At 42.3% G+C, this 16,659-nt stretch overlaps 1 protein-coding gene across 9 annotated transcripts in view; it reads right to left on the bottom strand.

Moving 5' to 3' along the window:
* STARD13 (StAR related lipid transfer domain containing 13) overlaps window positions 1-16,659 on the bottom strand; it is a 284,897-nt gene that overhangs the window by 20,635 nt on the left and 247,603 nt on the right. For all 9 annotated transcript variants that reach the window (XM_086881597.1, XM_023918534.2, XM_086881599.1 and 6 more), the window contains 4 exons: window positions 16,569-16,640; window positions 14,469-14,550; window positions 7,516-7,579; window positions 1,373-2,751 (listed from right to left, as the gene is read on the bottom strand). In XM_086881597.1, coding sequence (XP_086737723.1) covers window positions 1,373-2,751; window positions 7,516-7,579; window positions 14,469-14,550; window positions 16,569-16,640 — 1,597 coding nt within the window. The remainder of the gene's footprint in view (window positions 1-1,372; window positions 2,752-7,515; window positions 7,580-14,468; window positions 14,551-16,568; window positions 16,641-16,659) is intronic.

Raw genomic sequence — 16,659 nt, 5'->3', positions numbered from 1 at the left:
TGATGGCTTGTGGTGTATAACTGAAATGAAATGCACCTTGGAGATAAATAAAACAATTTTGGAAATCTCTTTAATTTTGGAAATGTCCAAGCTTTGTCTTTTTAACATTAGATTCACAAGTGGGTCCTGTCCATATGCTTGGGGGAAGCAGTGCTGCCTGCTGTGGTCTTTAGCCCACACACTTCCAACAGGATGTGGGAGATTTAGACTCGAATGTTCTTTGCCTGACTCAGAACTGGTATTTGATGCCTAGTCCCTCACCTCCCTGGGGACTGACCTGACCACTGAGGTATTTGGAGATGAGGTTCTCCAAATATCTCTGTGTGAGATGTGAAACCACCACACTCTGTTATTAAATGCTGAAGGATTTTTTTGAAAAAGGATTAAATCCTGTGTCTCCTTAGCTAAAGCTATAACCACCAAGCTATTGAACCACTCACATCTTTTTACTGCAATGGTCTTTCTCTATATACTGGAATCATCAGGGAAAAACTCCCTTATTTTATTTTCTTGTTTCACTAAATATAAGTTCTGGCTCAAATCCTAAAAACCTTGGCACTACTCATTTACTCAATAGTTTCCTCCAGTTCACTTTCACTTTTGTGGTGGTGGTGAGCAAGCACAGGCAGCAGCAAACCATGGCATGGCAGAGACCTCTGTGAGGTTGTGACGAGACTGACAGCAGATCAGAAAATACCAGTATTGTCAGAAATACCAGTATCAGAAAATTCTAGGTATGTTCTCCCTGCTTTTGCACTTACAAAGCCACCCTACATGAAACAGTTTAGACCCACACCAGCTTATGCCCAGGAGCATTGGTACTTAGCTTAACAGAAGCTCATCACTCTGGCTTATAACAGGTCTGTAAACTATTAACAAAACTTCACTTCTCACTTTATTAAGAAGTCAATCATTCACTGTCATTTCATCCCACCCATGTAAGGGGCTGAGGCAGAGTAGGGAAGTTCTCTTTGAGCACAAAGGGGCACACTTTTAAAGCAGATCAGTGCATTTAAAAAGTGCATAAAGCTACAGATTCATAAAGAGCTGGGTGCATAACTTAGAAGACAAATTAAAAATACATCCTATAACATATACAGGGTCCTACTATGTAATCAATGGATCAAGGGATAAAAAAATGCCTTAGTTTGCTCTATTAAACCAATTCTGCATCGATTCCATGTAATAATCTCCACAGCAGGATGTCCCTTCCCTCAAAGTCCCACCTTTCCCTGGGAAGTCCCCATCTCCATACAGGATGAGCACTACTGTAATGGTCCCCCATGCCTTCTGACTCCCAGACTGAGAACCTCTTCTCCATTATATTGTATTTCACAGTCTGTGGATTTGCATGCAAAATTTTGCTAGTTACCTGCTTGGCCTTGTGAGTGATGCTCCCACCCCAGAGTCTCTCCTGTCCCTAACACCAGTGGCTTCGGATTCATTCAGGGATGTTCCATCTCTGTCCATGTCACTCGGGGTGGTCCGGCCATCAGACACAGAATTTCCTTCAAAGTCGAGAGTGATCTGAGTAGGCGACTGGAAAGGCAATGATGGGGATTCCCTGACTGACACATCACCAGCCGGCAGACCTGGCAACACCTTCTTTGACCAGCCATCCACCACCTCCTGCAGCCCATTGACGTGTTGCAAAATGTCATCTAACTGAGGAAAAAGGACATCTTTCTCTATGTCCAGGAGGTCCCCAGTACTAGCATACAAGTGGGAACCCGGCACATTGTCATAAATGCTAATTCTGCTCTCTTTAGGACAGCAAGCCATCAGTCCGGATTCCTTTGGTGTAGAGCAGTTCTGCTTCCCCAAAGAGATGCTGCCTGTCCTCCAGTTTACACTGCCACTGTTCTCTGTAGGTGAGAGGCTTTCGATAGAAAGTGCCTTTGGGAAGGTCCCTGGTTTGTGATCCTTGGGAATGTGCACAACCAAGTTCTCTTGGGAATGGAATTCATTTTTGCGGTTTTGGTCCACCACTTGCCGTAAGGCCGTTCCTGCCAGAACATCCAGGTCCTCCAGGTACATCCCACCTCTCTTGTTTGCTTCATGGCATTTGCGTTCCTTCAAACATGGCGTGCTCACCCCACTGCTGCTGTTTTCGGACTGACTGCTGTCACTGCTGGATTTGGCAGAAAAGGGGAGCCCTTTTTTGACTGAATCTTGCCCCAAATTTTGGAGATCGCCATTGACTATCTGTACACAGTGCATGTCTTTCAAGGACTTTGGCTCAAACTGAAGAACTGGTCCACTGATCTCTAAAGGACCTGCTCTTCCTGAGCCCTTTAGTTTTCCATGCACAGCTTTTGCTTTTAGTGTCTCCATGCGTTTTAGAAAGGTTTTTGCTCTGGCTCGTGTTGGATTTTCATTCTTCAGGCCGTCCTTGGGGGACAGGGCGGTGTTTATTGCAGTGGAGTCCTGCAGCAGCGTGCTTTCCACATCATGATGGGCAGGGCAGTCACAGGTCTTCCTGGCAGTGCTGGTGGTGCCAGATTGACTCCTGTTGTCACTGCCCCCACTACTCTCGCTGTGAATCGATGAGACCTCAGGTTCGCTCAGATCTGTAAGGACGCTCTCACTGCTTGTCGTGTTTTTCATTTTAATGTCCCCAGAAGAGCCATGTCTGTCAGTTCGGTGAAGCAAAGCGTCAATGTCGTCCACCCGAGACCATCGTCTGCTGGTTCTTTGGAAAGTCCATTTATTACTGATAGCACACAGGTCTTCTTCATCTGAATCTTCACTCTGGAAAAAAAATTAAGTGGCACATGTTTAAACCGTGTGCTTTAACTTGATATTTGAATTAACGCTCTTGGGCTGCTCCAGGTGAGCAGCAGGCAACAAAGCCTCTCTGAACCAAGTTTATGGAAGACTGGTCATCAGTCCTTTCATAACACCCTCTTTCATTTAATTGTAAAGACTACAAACTTCTTAACAAGGAAGGAATAAAAGCCTGCTCCATGTTAGGAGGCCCACTGATACCTCTTGGCTTCCATGGACTGCCTGTGCACTGAATTGTGTAGGGCAGATACCCACAGTGACTGTTCAGGAAAAAAATGGTTTGAAAGGCCAAAGTAAAGGAATCTTGATTTGCAGGGATGGTGCTAAGGTACACATGGTAAAGACAGGGAAAGTAGCTGGGTACTAAAATGTGAGCTATTTAAAAATCCAAGACAGCAAATATCTGGTGCTGCACGTAGTTTTGCACTGAGAACTAAATAAACATCTATAAACTTCACAGGCCAGATACATCTAACAAGATTTATGTTTCAGGAACATAACTACAGATAAATAACCATGATGCTTAAAAGAACAATAAAATAGTAATATTTGGCAGTATTGCTTAGGGTGTGTCTGTGTGCAGGCAAAGGAAAGCAGAGAAGGCAGCCATGGGGGTGGGGGCAGAAGGAGCAGCCAGGCTCAGGCTGGGATGGGGCAGCATCTGCAGCTGAGGTCAGCTTTCCTACAGTGGCAACCACTGTCTTCACTGCTGTCATCATCAGGGGCTCCCCAGACTTGATGACCTGCAGCCTACCCCACTGTCTGTGCCTTCCTCCAACCTCTCCCGAGGCAGCAGCAGCCCTTCCTGGTCTCATCCCTCAGCCTGAAGTGTGCAGAGCTACTCTGCAATGCGCAGAATGTGTGCCTTGAAAAAAAAATTAGATTAAAAAAACCTTGCCCTGTGACATTTTTCTCATCTGTTTGCTCAAACAAGAAAAGACATCTTCAGCATGAAGCCCACAGTTGCTAATGAGTACCCTTTTCCTGACTTTGAAGTGGACTTATACTGCATTATTCTGGCGCATTTGTTTTAAAGCAGAACAAAGTAACTTCACCTACATGACATCCAAACAGCTCTTCACATTCTTGGAAGCAGTATGAAGGCAGTAAAATATGACAGGCTGTCAGACTAAAATGAGGTGCTAAACCAGAAAGACTATTTTGGGACTGGAAAAATTCTCATTTTAAAAGTCTATTATTAGAAGTATTTTTATATGAAGTTTCGATGGTAAAGTTATCTCCAATCTCTGACTAGATCTTTGCTGGCCTGTCTAATTGAAAAATGTAAACCAAATTTTACAAGAGTGTTCAAAACCTTAAATAATGTGAAACCTCAAAAGCTGGAGATTGGGACCAGTAGCGTGCCAGGTCTCACTGATGCCATAAATTTTTGCCAGTTTATCACTTCAAGTTAGCCAGATGTTTTAGATCACGTCCAAACCGTAAAATAAAATATAGCTGTGAAATTTTGGGTTTATGCATTCCTCTTTCTTTTGTTAACGTTGAGGTGTGCAGTGCTCCTGTGAGTTTATAGGAATGAATGGAGAACCTCATTCTGTGGCATGTTAGAGAGAAAAATTGAGCACCTAGGGAAGTATGAGGGAAGGGGCTAGAAAAGGCTAATACTGCTTTGGTGTTTTGTCTGAGGGAAGAAATGGCACATCAGACAGCTCCACCTTTGTTTCAACTCCACAGCTTGCTGTATGCATACATGGACCAAAGGACTGCACAGCCTCAGGAACTTAAAAATCCATTTATTGTGGTCTTAGTAGTGCCACAAAGTGGATATTTAAAGACAGCAAGGCTACGTACTTTTAAATATTTAGCAGTGGTAATTATATCTACAAAGCATACCACTGCTGAAGCGTTGGTGGCACCAGCCAATAGGATAAACATATTTTTAAAATTTGCTCTACATTGCAATATGCCAAAGGGACCTTGAAGAAGATTCTTGGCTGACACAAATCCCTGTAGCTGCACTGACACTACTGTACGAGCTGACAGGATTTAGCCTGTATTTTCTACAAGCTGGAATCGATTAAGGAAGCCAAAGTGGTAGAGACATTGCAAAAAACACCAAGAGAGCACAGAGCAGAAGACAGAAATAAAAATAAATTCAGTGGTAAATATACTTTAAATCAAAAGTTTGTGGTTTTTTGGGGTTTTTTTGTTTGTTTGAGGGTTTTTTGTTTTTTAGATTTTTTTTTTTTTTTACAAAGCAGAGATGAACAGAAATGGATATTGGTAGTAAACAGGTTTTGCCTCTAACCACAGCAAAGACAGGATTACATTCTGCTCAAGAATCACTTGAAAAATACAGAGGCTTTTCAGTGTCAAATTCTGAAGCTCAATTAAATAAAATTAATTAGTTTTGGGTTCTTTTTAATTGATAAAGAAACTTATTTGTGTTTCATCAGAAGCAAAATCAGGCAAATATGAAATGAAATATCTGGATGCTGAAATACTGCCATGGTGACTCACTACAAATTCAGCTGCACTGAGTCCTGTGACATACTGTGCTTTTCTTTTGATGAAATCAGTAGAAATTCTGGGAGCCATGAACATCCTGAATGACCCACTGTTCTTGTCAGATATCTGAGTGTCCTGACAAACGAAACTGTCCAAAAAAAAATGTTGAGAGCACTTAGCCCACCCACATGTCACCAGCTAGGGGGACAGTGGATCAAGAGAAGGTCTGAAAGCAATGATTCATCTGACACAGGCAGAGCAGACATTTTGGAGCAGTGACTGTATATTTCTACTGACCTGGGGTGAAATCAAGTGCATGGCTTTGGAGCATATTCAAAAGTCTAGTAAATACCATTATGTTTGGGAAGATGAGAAGGGGCAAGTTTCTTGAGGAGTGACTGGTAACATTTGCCAAAGAGAAAGAGGTTTTGATTCACAGATTTGTCACAGCTGATTTAAAATAGCACAGCTTTTTGACTGAGGGAGTACTTGCCTGAAATACAGAGGGATGCTAACAAAAGGCAAATAGTGGATTTATTTGCCATGGAATTCTGCCACATTTTTCCAGCTGGGGGCAGGAATTCTCATAAATCGACAGCTGCAGAAGGCAGTTAATCCAAAGGCTAATCTCTGTCTGTCCAAATCGCTTACGGACATATTTGCAACACATACATGAGGATTTCTGTTTGCATCTTGATGGAGCCAAGGGAAGACAGCAGCCCACAGTGGGATTGGTCTGGGTGGAAGAGTGGGCAGTGGGGAACGCTCATGCTGTGCTGGCTTTCACAGGAACCTTGCCTGGCAGCTTGCTTGGCCATATTTTGGTGAATCACTCAAGCAGCTGCACTAGTCCTGCGCATACCTGTTATGCTGAAGCTCCAAAGCAAGCTGATTTTGCATTTCATTGTTCAGATTACCACAGAGACTATTAGGAAAGGCAGTATCTTCAGAGAAAGATTTATTTAGTTTGGTGATCAATTTCAGACCCAGTTCTTGGCTTCTACACTTGCATTTACATTTCCTCCTGTCAGCAGGCTCTCCTTCCTTCCTCTTCTTCTCTCACCCACATTCTCTTCTACTTTCAGCTGCTCTGTAGCTGTGGACTAAAATCTCCCCCAGGTCCTCTTTGTCTACATTTTTCTGTTCTCAGCTTCTCTGTGGCCTTCTGCAGGTACAGACCCAACTAACTTCTATCCCCTTGAAAGAGTACCCAGTGGAGCCATGTCTCTTCCACCACAAATTAATGGTCATCTGCAAGGAGAGCAGCTGAGGACTTCAATCCAGTCATAACAGGGAGGAGTGGCAGCAAAAAATTAATGAAAAACAAACATAACAAAAAAAAAATCCTCCCTTTTTAACACAACATAAAACCCAAGACGAGAAAAACCTGTGATGCAGTGAAGTCCCTGCAGCTCCAGGGAATGGACAAAAGAGAAGCTGAAGAGGCTAGTACACAGAGGAACAAGCAGGCATGTGCCAAAGCAGGATATCTGGACATTAAAACCATCCTCTGTTCAAGCTCCCTCAAACACTGAATAGACTATGATGACACTGAATTTGCAAAGACATAAAAAAATGCAACTGTTGGAGGCAGTTTTTGGAAAGCACGAGACTAACACTCAAGGAAGGAAAATCAGAAACCAAGATTTCTCAGAGCTGACAACTACCACTGTACAACACTCAAGGACTTTGGGGAATTTGTGACCAGAAAACAGTTAATGCTGGATATGTTACAAAGCTCTCAAAATCAACAGGCTGTTTCTGCAGCCCTCACTGAAATCCTTTATGCTCATATAATTTCCATGTTACACAGAAGCTTGTAAGGATGACAGAGTTTATTTTCATATTCTTAACTGGGAAGAAGTCAGTACAAGAAACAAAGAAAGGCTGTTGTTTGTTGTTTTCATCTGAGCAGCTTCCATTTTTTCTGGGCAGGATTTTCCACTGTGTACTCACACAGCGTTGACAAACCAGCTAATGAAGCTTTACTGTCTTTTCCCCCGCTTGCTTTAATTGCACACATGTAGAGTTTCAGCACTGTGTGAGCCCTTCTAGCACACGTAGTGTTTACTCACAGCTTCTATTCTATTTGTAGTTTCAAGATTCAGCAATTCCCATTATCATGCATCCAGATAATTTTGACATGCATGTTCAAAATAATACAAACTTAACTTATTTTTAAGAGCATTACTGAATTAAAGGCAAAATTGGGGTGGTCTTATCACAAAAGCCAGGGTATATTTAATCAAGTTCCCTTACCTTTTTTCTTTGGAAGTTCACATCGAGTTTCATTGAGGCGCACTTGTTCAGTGTGTTCAGTCGTCTGCAGGGCAAAGTAAATTCAAAAGATTAGCAGCCTCTGACTAAAGGGCATGATTTTTTGCAAGTTCAAAACATTTATCTTCCTGTAGGGTGCCAACTGCATATAACAGCTTCAGAAAGGATACTGGTCATCTATTCCATCCATATGACCACTGTATGAAAAGGGACCCTTAGTTTCACTCTACTTGATAGCCAGATTTGATAGATTGCTTTTTAATTCATAGTTATTTCTGTACTTAGCACAGGAAACAATTATAATCAAACACCTGTGATAGCTGGGAAAATTACAAGAGAAGGAGGTGAGTTGTGTTATGCAGGATTGTAACATAATTGGTCTAAAATGGGGATTTCAAAGCACTGGTGAAAGACCAAACAAAAAATCAGCTGCAGTTCCTCACTTCTGACAGTTGGCACCTCCTTAAAAAGGTTGACATACAAAACTTCTAGCTTCTACTTAAAAGATTCTCCAAAGCAAATTGTTTTTTTCTCCTATTTGTGGATCTTACACACAGGTTAACACACTCAACATGTAATAAATCTAATATTTTTAAATAACTATTTTTAGCTATTTTTTGATCATGTTCATACTGATGTTACCAGAGTCTCTGTAAGGCTTCTGCTCCTTAAATCCAAGGCTGTCCTGTGATGACAGTGAGTTGAAATGACAATCTGTGTGTGTGTGTGTGTGTTTGTGTCCATGTGCAAGGACAGCCAGAGGACAAGTAAACATGCTCTTTCAATAGACAACCTACTGTGATAATGATAATTGATTTGGTTTTTTTTATACTTAAAGATCCTGATCCATGAAACCATCCAACTTCTAAAAGCAGAGGCTCAAAGTTAAATATGTTTGACTTTGAAAATTTTCCATACCTAGGACTGAATTTCAAAATAAAGGGAGGCAGAGTGAGAGAGCCATGTGTCCACAGCACTCCTCTGTTGACTGTAAAGACATCTCCTGTGTCTTTACAGCAAGATTTGTCTCTGTTGCTTTTGGGTCACAGGGAGACGCCTCCAATTTCCAGAACTTAAAATTTGAAATGCATGTGATAAGTTACAAGGACACATGAAAAAAGTATCAGATCAATAATATAATCTCTCACATAACATAAGAATATTATGGCATTAACATATTCCTCCACAGAACTTCTAATATTAGAATACCTTTCAAATTGCCATCACTAACAAATAACCAACCCATCAAATGTGGATCTTCCTTAAAAAAAAAAAAATCCTCTCAAAATATCACCTGCTCATTTGCAGATCAAATATTCCACCCTAACTTAAGCCAATAAATCTGTTATGCTGCATCAGAAAAGTCCTGTGCTCATGGTATTAATTTGGGCATAATGTATGCACAAGCACACCCTGCATGCATGATAGCAATGTTGAAACAAATTCCAGGGTTTGTGGCTGCGTAGCTGTATCTACAGCCTTTTGCCCACAGATCATCTTCTGGGATTACATCTACTATTGCAAAACTCCTCTTTTACCCAAACACAGAATTTCTCAACCCAAAGTGGCATTTTCTTGGGGCCTGGGGCTGAATAATGTTCAGTGCTTCTTTTGAGCACAAAATGTTTAAATGTGTGTATCAATATAAATTCCAAGTATACAGAGGCACAGACACATTTTCAAAGAACTCCAGCTCAGCTTTCTATCTTTGGGGACAGCTTCCTCTGAGTGGTGGATGTTGGCTAATATTGGAGTCCCTGCACCTCTCTTTCAGCTGGCTGGTGCTGAAGGGAAAAGTCTGTAACTACATTTCCACACTTGCTCAACCAAAACCAAAACTACTTTTTACTGGGCGCCAGGGAGTTCAACCCCAGGTTTTAAATTCATCCTTCTACAAAACATTGGTATGTTTTTTGGGGCTCTTCCAGGGCTGTGGAAAGATTTGCCAGTGAAATTAGAGAACTAATGATCATATTTGTGAGTTTGTCTGGTACTAGCAGCTCAAATCAAAGTCAGTCTGTTTCAGCTTCCTTTGCCTTGTTGATGTGCCAGTGGTGGCAGAAAGCTTTTCTCATCAGTTTAAAGTTGTGAGATGACTGGCAGCCAACTCCTCAGCAGCAAATGTTTCGAAAAGAAGAAAAACCCAGAAGTTTCTGGCTACAAAGGCTGTCACCAATATCCCAGCTGAAGTGAGAGGAGCACCGCATTTTTACGCCACTGCTTAAAAACATGGGAAAAGAATGCCTGCTTGTAATGTTAACAAAACACAGTCTGGATTTGAGAAAAGGCAGGGAAAAACACATCAAATAAACACAAGAGAGGTGGCTATATAAAACCCAAATAATCTAGGATGCATTTGAAGATGTATCTGGAAATTTCTGCACTGTTCAAGGAAAGACTGCAAAACATGTGCTACAGTAAGTGTTTCAGTGATGTTAATTTAATTTCTTCTCCAGAGCATCACAGGTGGTTTAACACTTTGAAATAATTCTTAAAAAGCCAGCAGAGATATTCAGATGCCCAAACAGATGTTTCTGGTGCTATTTTAGATCCCCTGGATATCAAGCCTGGCCTTCAGCTGCTGCAGGTACCTCAGTCCAGATAACACATGGAGAAGTCTGAGTTATCTGAGGAGATTTAAGATGGCCATAGACACAAGTCCTTAGGGCTCTGAATCCCAACCCCAATGCTGTGATTGTTAACTCTTAAGATAGAAGTTCTTCAGAAGCAGAAAATCTCCAACTTTTGCATTTTTTACAGCACTGAGCAGTGTTTACAAATAAAGACAAGCTTGTAGCTATGCAGGCTCAGGCCAGCTGGAAAACCTTGTGGGGGACACACTGCCCTGCTTTAAGAACAATCCAAGTAAGAGGGAGCAATCCAAGTAATAGTGAGACAGCTCTGAAGTGAGCTAGAGTGCCAGGAGAATCTCTGGACCTGTTCTGCAGCTGTTTCCAAGCAGGTGCTTTGGAATGCAGCCAGAGCCACAGGCCAGTCGTGAAAGAGAGGCGTCATGGGGAGGACAAGCATGGACAGCACAGTGCCTCCTGCATCAGCAGATCCATGAATGCCCTCTCCTATGGATTTTGACCAGAAAAACACACTGTGTGGTTCCCCTCTGAGGGAACCACAACACTATTTCTTTTCTTTATTGTTATTCCTAGCCAAGTTTAGGTGCTGCGTACACATACCCCTGCCTGGCTTCCTCTGGTTCTCTCAACTTTGGGAAGAGGACATCAAGCTCCTGATGCTGGGCTTTGCTGAGGTCTTAGCACTGAATAAGAGTTCTCCCAGCACCATTAGGGCTGGTGTGCAAGGCTGCCACTGGCATGTCCCTTCTCCACCAGTTTTTGTGCATGGAGAGAATATATTGTTTTCCAATCACCTTTTTTGATCATGGCTGCCACGTAGGGAGCTACCTTGTAGGCTCCAGGCTCATATGAGATGAGTAATCTCTCCTGGAAGTCAGTGGGAGCCATTCTACTGCCTCCAGAGCAGGGCCTTCTGTCCTGTATGTGGAGAGTCAGGCTTGTTCCCCAACAGCACCTAGAGCAAGATAACTCAGCAGATGGAACTGACATTTCAGAGCTCTGGTGGGAGAATGTCCCACCCCATACAGCAACCTTCACTTTGTTTACAAGCTGTCTAAGAGATAACTGCTATGGAAAAAAAAGGCTGCTGACTGCTTGGCACAGCTCAGATTTTAAGAGCTTGGTATAGGGAACTATGTATCAGACTGTTATATACTTGTTCTTCATGTTCTTAGTCACTGTATTCATGTGAATGCAAGAAGTACAACGTGCCTTGGCTTCTCCTTCTCACCCTCTTATCACAGCAGCCACAAAAGTTCCCAGAGCAAAGTTGGTTGCTGCTATTTTGGAAGCGACACAGCTATAAAATTTTCATGCTCAATTATTGTTTTGGCAGGCTGACAGTATATGCCTGCAGATTGCCTGGAAATTCTCTATTGTTCATTACTCAATAAAATCTGAGTGGAATCTCTTGATAGATACGCCTCTAACCCAAAGGCCTCAAATTTGGTTTTTACTCTGCCAAATTTTCAAATTATATTGTAAACAGCAGGAATGTTAGAATATCTCAAAAAGGTCACTGAAATCTTTTACAACAGGGAGTCTTAGACATTCTGACTAAAATACTACCAGCTGCCTGAAAAAAAGGTTCCTTCTCATTTGTGCCTCACGTTGTCTGGTTTACTTCAATGCCATAAGAAAACCGATATAAAATGAGATTGAGATTCAACCCATAAGAGCAGAGAAATGCAGTGTTTATGCTATTACTATTCAGAGCTAAAACTGCTCAAACTGATTATTCATGCTGGCATTTCAACTTTAAAATTATCTTCCAAAAAAAAAAAAAAAAAAGAGAAGCCCATTTTGTTCAGCACTATGTGCTGAATGCACTATTAGTCAGTGTGATGGCTTGGTCACACACAGCTTTAAGGGCAGCTTTGAATGTTTGAAGAATGGAAGTTCAACTGCCAACCTGGGAATCTGTGCACACAGAAATAACAACCAGCCCTTTTTAACTTTCTCTTTCCTCAAAGTGCATCACAGCCTGCAGCTCTCATACTGCGCATTGGCCTGCACCTCGCAGTAACACCATCACAGAGCAAAGGAAGGGCAGAGAACTGGCCACAGTGGTCAGCTGAGCTGTGTGGATTTCCATTGCACTGGAAAACTTGGAAGAGGCTGGTTTGATAGCTCACAGAGTAACAAAGCTGGTACTGGGGGCAGCAGCTGGCACTGTTCACTGTCTCTGTGAATCTTGGCATTTGGTACAATGGCTTTCTATGGCTTGCTTTCAACCAAGGGTTTGAAGCTGCTGAACTACATCGAATTAAATGTCTGCAATCTGAAAACATAACCTGTACATAACACTTGTATTGTATTTCTAATTTTCTGTACATAACACTTGTACTTGTATTTCTAATATTATGAAGAGCCATTCCTTTATAAGATCTAAGCTGTTTAAAAACTCCCAACAAAAAATTAAACAGGTGTTGTCTTCTGAAGAAAATACAGAAAAAGTTAGTCATAAACCCATTTATCTTTAAAGTGTGGAAATATTTGTGTCTATGTTTTTTTCTATATGTCTCATCATTGTCCCTTGATTTAGGCAAATGCAAAGCATTTTTTTCCCATGAGTGCATCTATCCAGCTGCTAGTTAATTTTCTAAACCCTCATATTTTGATAAAAGAGAAAAAACTCCCAACCCAACCAAGTCTCTATCTTCTCAGCTTGCAAAATAATCCTCATAAATATATCAACAGAGTGTAACTGTAGGTGTATCTGTGAGTCTACAGAGAGGCTGGAGGAGCAAGAAATGAGCTGTTCCCATTCTTAGCTGTGTAGGTTGTGGATGCCTGGTGACCATGACTGTAACAGCACCATTGCCAATCACCCCAGTGAAGAATGATTTGAGAGTCACAGAGCTATGAAATGACTATATCTCACTGGCTTCTCTCACAAGAAAAAGGGCAGGAACAGACATCATTGTTGCATTTTTTAGTGGTCCTTCAACTTTGTAGTAAAGGGCAGAGGGGAAGAGATTCTCAATCTCCCATCTCTATCACTTTCCACTTCCCAAACTGCAGCAAAGTACGTCTTCCATCATGCCAGACTGAAGCAGGGGGATGTATATATGTGTGGGAAGAAGGTTTCTCTCAGGTGTGGGCATAGCAATCTCCCTCAGCAAGCAGCACAAACAGTACTAGATCAAGTCTGCAGTTAATTCTGTTCTCAGGCATCTGTGAGGGAGATCACTGGAAAATCCAAGTCTTATCTATTGACTTATCTGCAGACACAAAGGCTATTACAAAGGGAAAGAGAATATTCTGTTCCCTATAGCCATAATAGACAGCATGAGAAGCAATAGGTCTCGCTTGCAGCAGGGGAGTTTTGGGAAAGCAGTCTGACAGCCATACCCAGAAACTACCTGGATCTGCCAGGAATGGAGATGTGGACTAGATGAAGTCTCTTCCAGCCCTGTTTCTGGTGGTTCTCAGAAACCTTCTCTGCATTCCTCCACCACAAACTCATTAATCCTTGCAATGTACAGTATGATGTGCAACAGCATCTCCTGAAGCCATCTCTGCTGACTTTAGCCACAGTTGCAGAAGGGGAAATAGAATCTTGTCCAGTTATCTTGATGCTGGTGTTATGAAAGTTTCCATAACATGCAATGAAGCCTGTTTGGTTAAGGGCCAGACACTCCTTTGTCCTGACTTGAAGAGGAGAGGAGGAGAACCCAGCTTGAGCTGAGCACAGGGGAAAGAAGAGGGGAACAATGTCTCTGCAATGTGGTTTTGCAAAACTGCCACAGAATTGCTGTGTCTTGAGTCCTGGGGCACAGGACTTGAGCAATGCAGCATGGTACATTCTTCACAGAGCATACAAAGCAAGATAACCAGCAAACATGGGAGCGCAGGGAGGGGCAAAGCATTGATCAGTTGTAGCATCTGTAGTACTGGGAGGTCTGTACTACTGGGCCTGGTCCCACTTCTGCTACTGGTACCAAATGGGAGTACCAAGGGAACCACAGCAGCATGAAAACTGTGCCTGCTGCCAGAGGAAAGGGCTTGATGAATTCTCTGCAATGAAGTTTCCTCATTTTTGCTGGACTGAGACATTAGAGTTATTAATGTGCAACTCAAATGTGACTCTCATTTATTCAGGGTTTGCTTGCACTGCTGCTAGTTCTTAAAAAAACATCTGTTTCAAATCCATTGGATTTGGGTCTTCTCAAATCACGTGATACTTTCTGTGAGTGTAGTGGGCCTCCTACTGCAGCATCTTCTGTAAGAGAAATTAACTCAGAATGGTGGCACTACAGATCTCATCACTTAATGCAACCAGACAAGCAAATCAGCTCATGCTTTTAAATTATCAGAAAAGAAACTTTGAGTGTTATTTACCTGCAAAGAGGTTCTACAAGGTCCTTGTCAAGAAAATCATGATCTTTCTTTACTGCAGCAATGTCAATGGGAAACTGTGAGTCTGTAAAAGGAGACACAGTATTAAGATGACTGCTTGCTACTCAAATGAAAATACAGTCTACATCTAAATTGCTTTGCATTTGCTTGCTCACTGAAATCTAGTATGACCAATTTCACTCAGCTCTGGTTCCCTTCCAGTTGTATCTGTGACCCTTTCTGACATTTTTTTTTTTTTAAAGGTATACCTGAACATCAAGTGAATTAGAAAAGCAAAATTATTTCCATTTTGACTTTAAAAAATGCTCAACTTTAGCTGTTCATTTTAATACCTTGCACAAATGGATGAGATGAGGAAATTACCACCACACTTACCTTATATACATGAGCAACAAGGTTTTTCCTTTCTCATTACAGTGACTTAATGAGGTATTTGCTAGACAGACTTTGCCCAAGCCCAGAAATATTCTGTGCATTTTTTTTTCTTAAACAGATCCAAATAACAATGATTTCAGACAGAGGGTTACTCAAATAAAAAATAATAATTAAAAAAAACAACCAAAAAAACCCAAAAACTGAATTATAATCCCCAATATTAGCAAAAAAGCCAGAATAGTATGCTGGAAGCTGACATTAGTAATGAAAAGTGACACAGCTCTGTAATGGTGGGAAGGGTTCCAGTGCTGTGGCTGCTCTCCAGACTGCTCTGCCATGCTTAGGTACCTCAGCAGGATGCTGGGATACAGGAATGTCAGCCAGCATTTTCAGACACTACTGCTCAACACTGACATAATAGATGCCTGTGAAAAGCACCTTGTTTTCAGAGACACAGAGTGTCCAGAGCACATACTGACTGCATGGGAACAGCTGGAGCCCAGCACAGGTTGTGTCACAGCCCTTTGAGCTAAGCAGGCAGCAGGTGCTCCTTTCTCTCTGGATAGAGAGATAGATAGTGGCGTCGGTATCTGACATATTCCAAATACAAGGCAGACACAAAAATACTCCTGGCAACCCAGGGACTGTGGTAGATACACATTTGTGTCATTTTTGGTCTGGTAGGCTTGCTAGTCTTAGTTCCTTGCTGGATTTTACAGAGTCTGTTTGCCTCCTTTGGAGCCACCTGAGCATCTCTGAATGGTGCTCCTGTCCCCAGGTGCCTGAGCAGCCCAAAAGGACCCAGCACCTGAACCCTGATGGACCTCAGCTGGCCACAGGGGTGTCCTCAGCATCCCACTCCCTGCCATCCTCAGCCCCACATGAGGGGAGGGATAGTGTCCCAGCTGACTCCCTGCAGACTTGGCTCTGACCCATGAGGCTCCTTGGCCCTCACTCCATGCGTGGATCTGTGCTGCCTCCAGGCTCATGCTGACCCTGGAAGGTATCCAGAGGTGTTTGGCGGAGCTGCCTTTTGGCTAATAAGCCCAAGTGGGCCTGAGCTGGCTCCATGTCTCTGGCAGAGAGAACACACGTTTTGGGAAAAATGAGGCTCAGCCACAGTTTTCCTCTCAGCTGGGGAGAGCAGGAAAAACCCAGCTCCAGTCCCCAGACTACTACTGAATGGACACTGCTTCCCTGGGCATGAACTTTACACCTAGGAAGGGGACATCACCCTTTTGCTCTGAGTTAGCACTGAACTACTAGCTTTTCTTACTTTGCAAATGTGAAGTGCAACTCAGATTATTCACTTGTGGTAACTGCAGAGTTTTCAGTCTTCATTTCAGCATGATTGAAATTTTCAATAACTTCTAGTGTTTTAATCTTATTTCAGTAACAGTTCAGAAAGTTTTTAGAAAATAAACTCATGTTTTTAGATATTTTGTAGTTGTTTTTGTTAACCTTTGGGGTTTACACAAGCTCTGTCCCTCCTTTTCTTTTTTCTTTTTTTTTTAAACTTCCCATGGCTACGAGGGTAAGAATCTTACTTTTCTTTATGCACTGGTATGACTCCAGCAGCTGTGGCTTTGTGAAGCATCCAGCCATGGCCATAACTCAGTCAAATGTGGAGTTGGCTGACTGCAAGCTCTCCTGGCAAGGGCCCAGTGCACTTTCAGAACCGCGCAAAGAGGAGAAAGACCTACTTACCCTCATAGAACTGAGCATATTGGGGAAATCCAGCTGCACGTAACCAGTCACACGCTTCCTTTGCTTCGATTTCTGAGCAAAAAGAGGAAAG

This window comes from Cyanistes caeruleus, chromosome 3 (assembly GCF_971803275.1).
Source record: "Cyanistes caeruleus chromosome 3, bCyaCae1.hap1.1, whole genome shotgun sequence".
Classification (NCBI taxonomy): Eukaryota; Metazoa; Chordata; class Aves; order Passeriformes; family Paridae; genus Cyanistes; species Cyanistes caeruleus.
The sequence above is the reverse complement of the archived record's forward strand: the minus strand, read 5'-3'. Positions and strand labels throughout refer to the sequence as shown.